Here is an 11,441-nt window from a genome sequence, read left to right as displayed (position 1 = left end):
TAATTTACGCCATCAATTAAACACTAACAAGTCAGTCCTATGTTGAAAGATTAATACACATTAGCACACATAATCCCATCTCAATTAAACTCAAAATCCTCCCCATACTATGTATAGACCTAAAGAACAACTCCTCCAACGCCTAAACCCAAAGACAACTTCTTCCTCTCCTCTAAGCACTGGAGCTCCGCCGCCACACACCTCATCTCTGAAGTTGGCGCCGCTGCACCTTGAAATTGCCACAATTGAGAGAAACAAAGTAAATCGTCCGTATAATTTTCAAGGTTGCATCACCTGTCTCACCAAATTCCATGGCTCCCTAGGTTCACTTGATAAAAAATTTTGAAACAAACATTCAATTTTTGGTATTTAAGAAGCAATTTATTTTGCATATACAAAAAAAAATAATAATAATAAAAAACCCACAATTAGATTGATTTTAGGGTTTGAACCTACCACTTAAGAATCTAATCAAAACCCATGAAAATACCAAAAAACATAAAAATCCATGCCAAATCGACAAAATGCCCATACCAATATAAATAGATTGATATCCAAAAAATTATCCCAAACCCATCAAATCACGAAATCCAAAGTTTGGGGAAATAGCAAATCATAAAAGAACACACCTTAGGTTTGGTGCGGTGGCGCCAGCAGCAGGGCTCTGGTGCTCGGAGGAGAGGAAGAAGTCATCTCTGGGTTTAGGCGTTGGAGGAGTTGTTCTTCAGGTCTGAATCATATGGAGAGGATTTTGAGTTTAATTGAGATGTGATTGTGTGTGCTAGTGTGTATTACTCTTTTAATACAGGATTGATGTGGTAGTGTTTAATTCCTAGCGTAAATTAGCCCATTTACACCACATCTGGACTAGAGGTTTACTCTAACAAGTATATACATATAGGAAAGAAGCATCACTTTTAAATCTATAACTCACATAGCATTATCAGCACAAATCCAAATGTATATAATAAATTTAAACTTAAAATATCACATGGCACAAATCCACAAGCCACTCACATTGTAACACAAATCTAGACTTTTCATTTAGCACATATCACAATGCAACACAAATCACAATGCACACAAATGAAAAACCATTAACACTACTATTGCAAACATAAACTGGTAAAGTTAAGTATGTCAAATAGAGAGACATACATTTGTGAATTGCCTTGTCCTATTGATCATGGTTGTGGCTGTGGCTACTGCTACTTGAGGCATGAAGGCAACGTGCGTGGCTACTGGCAGTGCAATTGAGTATTACTATTATGGATTTGTAAATTAAGAGTTTTTTTTTTTTTTTGGGTTATTAGGGCCTTGTTATTTTGCATTCTTTTTTGGGTATGTTGTTTTTATACTAATTATGGACTGGTTCAAAAGTTTTAGGGTTCAATTATAAAAAATTTAAGGTCTATTTTTTCCTTTTGTGATAAAACTAAATTTTAAATTTTGAGAAGTTCAAATTCTAAAATTTCAGGGAGGGGGGCGAGGGGGGATCAGTATATTTTTCTTTTGAATTGTGATCCTACCTCTAATGGAAAATTTCGAAAGTGAAGGGGGCCATGGTCCCCCCTAGCTCTGCCTCTGTTAATCAAGAAGTCTTCAGGGTTAGACTTTCGGCACAACTTGCAATACAAGGAACCCAATAAACAACTAGGGTTGAAGATTATGCTTTGTTTATCTTTGGATTAAGTTTAATTATATATGTTGTTTACCAGACACACATGCAATTTAAGATGTGATGCCAAGTTTGTCATGATACAATTGTATACCCCTATTTAATTAAGATTTTGGCTTATTTTCAATACTTTTTTAACTGAAATTTTCTTTTGTTTTAATTAAAAACTGTCACATATAAAATATGGAGATTAAACTTATTACTATTTGTCATTGTATATTTAAAATAAAATGAAACATCCAGTTAAAAAAGTATTGGAGCTAGGTGAGCCAAACCTTAATTAACGTTTCTAACATTCAAAGTCAAAAACTAAGGGGAAAAAAATTCATTGGTGGGCCATTGATAGATATCAATTTCATAGTTTTAAAAGTCCATATATAATGAACAAAATACTTCGACTATGTAAGAACTATGTACACAAAATTTTGGCATTGTAATGACTGGCTACATTCATTAGAATTTGATTTGGTTTGAGTGGACAATTAGATAAGACGACCTCTTATTTCCTACCTAACCAATACATGCATGAATACGAGGAACCAATAAGCAAATAGAGAAGTCAACTACTTTAGCATTATCTCTCTAAATTTTCAACTACTCTAGCGTAGGTTCGGGCTTCGATTCTTTGGTTTAATAATATATATATATATATATATATATATATATATATATATATATATATATATATATATATATTTCAACTATACTCCACATAATTCTATGTGATGTTATACTTAGAGCATTCACAGCAGTGGAGCTAAATAGCTATATTGCTATTTTAGCTCCACTCAAACCCCAAAAACCCACATGCAGCAGTGGAGGCAAAGCTAAAAAATTTTAGCTTTGCGCTACAGTGCTCATGTATCAATACATGAGCACTGTAGCTGAAAGTTATAAAAAAAAAATAATTTTTTATTCGGGCACTGAAGCACTCTCTCCCATTTCACTCTCTCCTCTCCTCTCCATTTTCATTTCACTCTCTCCTCTCCTCTCCATTTCCATTTCACACTCTGAAGCTCACCCACGTCGACGCCGATCAGCTGAGACCCACGCCGACGCCGATCAGCTGAGACCCACGCAAGCTCGCCGCCGATCAGACCCAGGCCAATTAGCTCCACGCAAGCTCGCCGCCGATCAGACCCAGGCCGATTCAGCTCCACGCAAGCTCGCCGCCGATCAGACCCACGCCGACATTGTCCTCCTCACCGAAGCCCAGTTCTATGATTGATGATTTTTATTTTGTTTATAATTGGTGATTTTGTTTGGTCTGGGTTGAGGAAAAAGATTGGAGATTTCGGTTGGTTTTTTTTTTTTTTTTGCTGCTGTGGACTGGTGGTGGTGGTGGTGGTGGTGGTTGTTGTGACTGTGGCTGATGGTAAAGGTGGTTGTGATTGGTTGTATGAATATTTTTTGAGTTGTGGGATATATTATTTTATTGTAGGAAATATATTATTTTATTGTGTTGAAAGCTAAAATAGATACACTGCTGCAGCATGTTTTGTAAAGTGTATAGGTAAAATAGATAAAGTAACTTTTTGTATAGCTAAATTGCTAAAATTTTAGATCCACTGCTGTGGATGCTCTTATATCACTTTATACTTTTCATCAAAAATAATATTTTGACTAATCAAGCATAAAAATATATTATCTTCTTATACCTTCTATATATATTTACAAAAGATCAAGGTCGAACATTAGTAACTACCTAATCCTAAAATATTTAAATTTCAAGATTTTTCTACTTAAAAAATTATATATAAAACTTAAGTTTGTGTAAGAGATAGTAAATATATAATACCTGATTAACATAAAATTTGGAGTAAAATTTAGAGTGGTCAAAATTTCAAAATGTTAATCCTATATAAATTAAAAGTGGGTAATGCTAACGAGTGCCCTTAAGACATTGGTTAATAATCTATTTTAAGAAAGTTTTAACATCACTTTTATGGAAAATGAAAAAAGATGTTAAAACATTAATTGTTTTTTTTTTTTTTTCTTTCCTTATAAAAACTTTCTTTAAATGAATTATTAACCAATACCCTAAAGACATTTGTTAGCATTTCTCATAAAAGTTATGGATTAGTATAATATTTTTGAATGGCCGGGTTGCATCAATTGTAACTTAATTCAAGTCAAAGCTAGTATAACTCTTTACCTACATAAGTTTTTATATCATTTTAATATATTGAGAATTCAACCTGGAATGGGTAGCATCGATGTAATTCAGCAGATGATTAAAATACTTATTCAATAAAAAATCATGACATAACCTTGCACTGAATTATGATTAAATATCCTGATTTTATTTTCCATACCCATACTATCATTTATTTCGTGCCATAGTATTTTTTGGCAAAGAATCTACTCTTTTGAAGAACTTCCTACAAGTGATTTAGATTAAAACACTTGATCTTCATTTTGTAAGGGTAAAACACTTGATCTTCATTTTTAGAGCACTAGAAAATCCAAAAAAAAAGGGTATACATCATTTCAAGAGAATGATCTTTGTACGTCCAAATTCCACTAACTCTTATTGATAACATCATTTTGTCAAAATTGTATTCAACATTCTCTGTTTTTATTCCACACGTCATTTTGTAACGTATTCCAGGGTTCCAAGAAACCTACATTTCAACGAAGAAGGGATATGAGCTGGTATTTGCACTTACGTACGTGAAAGTGCAATTAATACATAAATAAGTTTACGCTCAAATATTGTAATTATCTCTTAAAAAATAAAATAAAATAATCTGTAGAGACATTTTCACCCCTCTTTCTAACTTAATTTATCATAATAATTATGCAAGTTAGAGATTTTTCCTAGGTGAAAGTTGAGATTCAATTAGTCTTCGAGTAAACTAGGATCGTTGGTTCCCATAATCTAGCTTGCGAATTAAGTTTTGACTGACTTTAATAATTTCTTCAGCAAGTTTCTAGATCTTCAACATCTTCAAGCAGCTCATTACATGTACTTTTACCTAAATTGCATATACAACAACTCTCGTTGACACTTATAAAAGGCACTTGGAATTTATCAATATAGGTTATATAACATTAACAACTTGTATCAAATTAAACACAACCCTTGTTGACACTTATACCATGGAATTTGTCAATATAAGTTATATAACACTAACAACTTGTAACAAAACGTTTAGATTAAGGATCAAGAATCTAACATTGACATTTTATATGTGATAGTGGAAAATAAGAATGATAAGTTGAATATATCACACAGGTGAGAACATTGGCAAGACATTTGAATAACCATATTTTAATTTGTGTTTTGATTGAGGCCATGATAAATGAAAACTTGATATCAACTTTTCCAGAAAAATTACAGGACATTCAGATAATAATTAAATATATAAAAAATACTCTATAGAACAAGGTTCCACAATCAAGAAAATAGGCACTATCCCATAAAATAAAAATTTTAAAAAAAAAAGCTGTTTGTGGTAATATTAATAAACAATCCCCAGATAATATTTCTTGCTCATTACAATTTTTTTTTTTTTTAGCAACTTGAATGTTTTTCTTGGGGGGCAGAAAAAATTGTGAGAACGTGGATAACAGAGTATTTTATTTGGCGAAGAAAAGAATAACCCGCGGTTTCGACCTCACTTCCGCACGACATGACTTTCACCAATAAGCGTCGACCAAACCAAACACCGGCCCCCAGCTCTCGATAGCTCTCTTTTCTCTCTCATTCAACGACTATTTCTATGCCATCTTCTTGGTTTTGTTCTGATGAGAACTTGTCAACTTTCTTTCCCTACATAAACTAAAACTCTTCATAGTGCTCGATCATTCATGCTTTAGCTTTATTAATAGACCAAGTCTGGTTTTCTCTCTGAAAAGTCTTCAAGCTAAGCAATGGCTTTGGCTTGGACCAGTTCATCTTCTTCATATTCATTGTCTTCCGGATCATACATACTACTGGCATTGTTACTACTGGGATTGAATTCCGGGATCTGTCACGGGTTGGGATCATTTGGATTCGACATTCACCACCGGTTCTCGGATCCAGTTAAGCAAATTCTGGGCTTTGAGGGGCTTCCACAGAAAGGGAGCGTAGAGTACTATGTTGCTATGACTCACCGAGACAGCATAATGCGGGGTCGTCACCTCGCCGCCAGTAACAACCAGTCACCAGCACCGCTCACTTTCGCCAATGGAAATGACACCTTCTTCCTCTACACTTTGGGAAGGTATGATCCTTAAGAGTCACTCCTTTTTCTTTTCTTTTTTTCCTTGGAGTTCTTCCTGTTCCTTTTATATATACTAACTTGTTTTTTTTTTTTTTTTTTTTTTTTAATGGTTTCAGTTTGTATTATGCTAATGTTTCTGTGGGGACACCAAGTGTATCATATTTGGTAGCATTAGACACAGGCAGTGATTTGTTCTGGCTACCATGCGATTGTAACAACAGTACTTGCGTAACCAGCTTACCGAAATCATCTGTACTGGTATGTCATTTATTATATATAACTTACTTGCTTGGATTCATGGATTTCTAATCTTTGAATTATATTCTTACTTCAAGTGCTCATATATATCTGGAATTATTTATTTATTGTGTTATTGTGATATCTTTTTCTTCTACAAATTATATATGTGTGTGTGTATATATATATATATTTGCATTATAAAGGATGACAAGCAAAGAAGTTAAAACATATGTAAAGTTATAAATAAATAAAATACATACAGGACAAATAGAAAAATCCAATATTTCCTTGTATAAAAAGTCTAAGATGTCAAGAAATAGTAGTATGGTGGCATAACTTGCTCTTTAAATAGGAGAATCAAATTAAGTTTAAAAATCTTCACTTCCCTATTATACTATGAAATTTAAAAACTAAAATTAAAATTAAAAAAGAAATAAAAATTCTAAGTTATTGGATTTAAACGGAACGGTTCGTTGAGATTTTTAATATTGTGATTAGGCTTCTGAGTTCTAAGGTATTGGCTTTATTAAATCTGGTTAAAACTGTTGGTAAAAATATAAGAAATTAGTCGTTTTATAATTAGAAAAGTCAATGATTGATTCAGAAGAGGTTGTAATTGATCAGGCATGGAGATCATGTACTCTTTGAGAAGATTTAAGCCATATGCAGTCGCAAAAATCAAAAACCAATTACCCAAACCTTTCTCTTCAACTTCTCTCTTCCAAGATATAACAACCTAATTGTTTGACAAATCCTAATTAATCATCATACCTCTATCTCTCCCATGTATGTTCGTGGAATTGACCCATTTCTTGCATCCAACACAAACAATTATAAATTAAATTAGATTACTTCCATATTATTATGGGCATAAGTTTTTTTACTGAAATAATAACTTCCCCCTAGAACTTTTCTAACCCATCAAACTCACACCTTTTCGGATCAGTCAACCAAATTTTTACCAAAATCAAATTTTCATTTATTCATTTCAATATCAAAATGCAACAACAATTAATCTTTTTTTCAAGCAGGATTTAAACTTGAAAATCTACAGTCCTAATGCATCATCAACAAGCAAAAAGGTTTCCTGTGACAGCAGTAACTTATGCGATCCAAGTCAGTGTCCTTCAAATAATAGTAATTGTGCATATACATATCCATATCTTGCAGACAACACGTCAACTTCTGGGATCTTGGTAGAGGATGTGTTGCACTTAATTACAGACGATGATCAATTAAAAGCTATTGACATTCCGATCACCCTTGGGTAGGTTATTTTTCATTGCTTTCCTGGCTACCAAAATCTTTGGAAGAAATATTGTTTCAAGTTACTTTTTCATTGATAATTTGATGATTGAGGGTGGGGGGATTTGATTCATCGAAGTTGCTTCTTATTAATACTCCATGGTCAAATCATTTCAGCAAATTTTCATTAATTTTTATTCATTTGTGTCTAACCCTTGTGATTTAAACCTTTCATTTTGTTTCAGATGTGGTAAAAATGAGACTGGTATTTTGCTAGAGGGATCTGCACCAAATGGCCTACTTGGGCTTGGTCTTGATAGTATATCTGTTCCCAGCACCATAGCAAGAAAAGGGCAAGGCCCAAATTCTTTTTCCATGTGTTTTGGATCTGATGGGATTGGGAGAATAAATTTTGCAGATAATGGCACCTCAGAACAAAAAGAAACATCATTCACTGCTGAGCCCTCATCGTAAGTTGTCACTTCTTAACATTGTAAATGTCAATTAATGGCAAAATTATTTAGTTTAACAAGAAGACTATCTTTGACTTGAACCTCGTGCTGCTTGCACTAATATTTCCTTTGTAAACTTGTTACCAGTCCATCTTATAACATTAGCATCACTCAAATAAATGTTGGAGTGAATGTTTCTAAAATGGAGTTCACTGCAATCTTTGACTCTGGTACATCGTTTACACACCTAACGGACCCAGCTTATACATTTATTTCTAAAACTGTAAGTAATTTGAATGACAGCTTTTAGTTTTATATATCATTGGAACTTCATTTTATGGCAAATGAATGTATGTGATTTATGTTACTTTGCAGTTCAATTCCAAGGTCACAGAAAAACGACATTCATCCAATTCCCAAATGCCCTTTGAATATTGTTATGACTTGAGGTATTTGGGCAAAACTTATTCTTATTTTGTATTGGTTTTTCTCCTTTCAACTCTGACCCACTAATTAGTTCCACTTTATTTGTAGTGCAAATCAAACCGGATATATGATACCTATAATAAACCTGACAATGAAAGGTGGAGAACAATATTCTCTCACTAATCCAACAGAAGTTTTCACTACAAAGGTGTGTTGTCACACTTATTAGTGCTTAATTTAAGATCTTATTCTTGCCTATGTTATGCTGAAAATTGATGTTGTGGTCTCCAGGGTGGATATGTCTATTGTCTAGCTCTTCTCAAAAGTACAAATATAAACGTCATAGGACGTAAGTATTTATCAATGACTATCTTTATTATTAACCAGTTTGTCTCGATAAAAGTTTCATTTTCATGTTTTATTTGTCATTTTGAAATTTTACCTTTGTGCATTCATTCCTTTATAAGGAGACTATCAGGCACTGAGAAAACGTTTAAAGTTTGGATGCTCTATATAACCTCACTTTATTTGCAACTTTATTGATTGTGAACTATGAAGTTGATAAAAAGCAATAAAGTATTTGAATTTTCTTTTTCTTTTTTAGGAGAACAATATTACATAATTTCTAGATTGATGAATGTGATTTCTTGGAGTGGTTAAATTGCAAATTTTTGTTGAATAGGTCAGACCTACAAATTTCAATCATCTTGTGTCCAATTAAAATTAATCATTACTATATTAACCCTTATAGTTAAGTGATCTCATCTAGTTGAACCAACATTTCCACAATATGGTCAAAATACATTATGCCAAGAATATAACCTATTAGCTGTCTCTAACTTAAAAATTATAAAGTTTATATAGTAAGACTATCAATTGGAGGTGTAAACAATGGTTGGCTCCACTCTTTTAAATCAGACTTTAACACATGCATCAGAAACTGCAAACATATATGGTTTTCATTTAATCATTGCATCATAGAACAAGCCATTATTGTCATTTGTCAACTTCTATTTTGGGAACACCAACACTTGGACTTTCTTGGTCCCTTATATCAAGTAGCCATTATGTGTCTAAACATGTTTAAATTGAGAAATTTTCACTTACAATATGGTTTTATTTATTTCATCCAGAAAACTTCATGACTGGTTATCACATAGTTTTCAACCGTGATAAGAAGGTCATAGGTTGGAAGCCATCTAACTGTGAGTTAGTTCAACTTTTTCTTTAGATTGAATTACAATATGCAAGTCAATTTTTTCTTCTACTATTGAATTCTTTATGACCATAAAGAGACTTGGTGCCCACAGGTTACAATGATTCAAATTCGAACACTTCACCTATCAACCCATCACAGTCTCCTGCCGCTTCACCTAGCAGTCTATCACTCTCTCCTGTTGCCTCTCCTGCTCTTTCTGTCAATCCAAAAGCCACAGCACCATCTAGTCATTCACCCAAGTTGAAGGCTTTTACTTGCGCAATCATGATGCTTTTTGTTTCATTCTTTGCCATTGTTTGATCATCTTTTTATTTGGCGAGACTTTCACGGTCCTTGTATCATTATTTGTATTGAATTTAAAAGTTAACTCAAAAGAAATTGGAACCATCGATAGCTTGCTAATTTTCTTGGCGTTTTGAGTCTGTTTGGACTAAATGTTCAAAAAATTTATAGTTTCAAGAATCATTTTTACGTATAAATTTTTGAGTCTGCCAAATATATAGTATTGTTTAGTTTTGTTAATTGAATGTGTTTTTTACATCAACTTATGTAGCTTTTTATTAATTACTTTTTGTTAAAAGTATACTAAAATATACTTGAACTATGAAAAAAATTGGAGAAAAAAATAGACTTTAAATTGCACATAAAAACTAAAAAATAAACTGGGGGCAAACATTTCCAGTTCCAATTCAAACAAGTTTGGCACAAAACCACATTTACATGGTGAACCCACTTCATCTCTCTGAATTTTCAACCACTCTAGCGTAGTTTCCGGCTTTGATTCGTTGGTTTAATAATAATAATAATAATATATTCCAATTATACTCCACATAATTTTATGTGAAGTTATACTTATACCACTTTATTTAAAAAAATATATATATATATATATATATTTTTTGATGAATCAAGCATCAGAATACATTATCTTCTTATAGTTTCTATATTTGCAAAAGATCAAGGTGACTGAAGATTTGTAACTACCTAATAATGAAATATTTAAATTTCAAGTTTTTTAAACTTTAAAAATTATATATAAAACATAAGTTTGTGTATGAGATAGTAAATATATAATATCTGATTTACGCGAAATTTGGCGTTAGTCGAAATTTCAAAATGTTAATCCTTTAAATTAAAAGTTATGGATTAGTATAACATCCAAATGGGTTGCATCAAGTGTACCTTGATTCGAGTCAAAGCTACTATAACTCTTTATCATTGCAGAAATTTTTATATTGTATCAATATTTTGAGAATTCAACCTTTAGATTATATATTCTCTTTGTTATTCACGTGTATGCCAAATGCCGTGTTAAGCAAATGATATTTACTATTTGATTCATTAAATTATGTTTTGCATTAAATTTTAAGGTTAAAAATTCTTCAAATATAATTTAAAAATTTTATGATTAGATAGTTATTAATCTCCAATCATTTTGATATTTTACAAGTATGAAGAATGTAATAAAGCAATGTAGTCCACACACATATATAATCCACACCCATACTATCATTTATTTTGTGCCATAGTATTTTTTGGTAAGGAATCTACTCTCTTGAAGAACTTCTTATTGGGAATATAAACGAATTCACAGATATGTGAGAAATGAAAAACATATTGAAAAATAACACACACATAAGGCAATAGCACGACACAGGAAATTACGTGATTTGACAATTTAACTCCGTCTGTGGAGTTGCAATGATTTGCTATCTCCAAAGAAAAAAAAAATACAAGATACAACATTATAGTGTTTCTCGCTCATAAACCCAACGAACCCTAATCTATAACAGCAGTATTTATATCTTGCATAGGGGATCTACAATCGGCTAAAAATGGGTCAAAAATTGTAATAATTTTATATCGGGTCAAATAATCAGGTCATAATCCAAATCAAACACAAACTAAACTTCACATATATAGCCCATGCCAACACTTCCTACAAGTGATTTAGATTTGTAAGGGTACAT

At 32.3% G+C, this 11,441-nt stretch overlaps 1 protein-coding gene across 1 annotated transcript; it reads left to right on the top strand.

Annotated features, from left to right (window-relative positions):
* The first annotated feature begins 5,402 nt into the window (after nt 1-5,402).
* On the top strand, nt 5,403-9,941 carry LOC142623394 (aspartyl protease family protein 1-like). The gene is made up of 10 exons (XM_075796802.1): nt 5,403-5,889; nt 6,006-6,147; nt 7,161-7,396; nt 7,620-7,844; nt 7,974-8,109; nt 8,202-8,275; nt 8,361-8,460; nt 8,544-8,601; nt 9,386-9,457; nt 9,563-9,941. Exons 1-10 carry the CDS (start codon nt 5,555-5,557, stop codon nt 9,769-9,771), a joined length of 1,587 nt encoding a protein of 528 aa, XP_075652917.1. The 5' UTR covers nt 5,403-5,554; the 3' UTR covers nt 9,772-9,941.
* Nucleotides 9,942-11,441: the final 1,500 nt, after the last annotated feature.

Source organism: Castanea sativa, chromosome 2, assembly GCF_040712315.1.
Source record: "Castanea sativa cultivar Marrone di Chiusa Pesio chromosome 2, ASM4071231v1".
Lineage (NCBI taxonomy): Eukaryota > Viridiplantae > Streptophyta > Magnoliopsida > Fagales > Fagaceae > Castanea > Castanea sativa.
Note: the sequence above shows the minus strand (reverse complement) of the source record. Positions and strands in the feature narration are given on the sequence as shown.

What these genes read in the sequence shown, in the direction of transcription:
- LOC142623394 (XM_075796802.1), top strand. Translation starts at nt 5,555, where the DNA reads ATGGCTTTGGCTTGGACCAGTTCATCTTCTTCATATTCATTGTCTTCC. An exon ending in TACCGAAATCATCTGTACTG is followed by an intron (nt 6,148 to 7,160) that starts GTATGTCATTTA and finishes TTTTTCAAGCAG; the next exon opens with GATTTAAACTTGAAAATCTA. An exon ending in GAATATTGTTATGACTTGAG is followed by an intron (nt 8,276 to 8,360) that starts GTATTTGGGCAA and finishes CTTTATTTGTAG; the next exon opens with TGCAAATCAAACCGGATATA.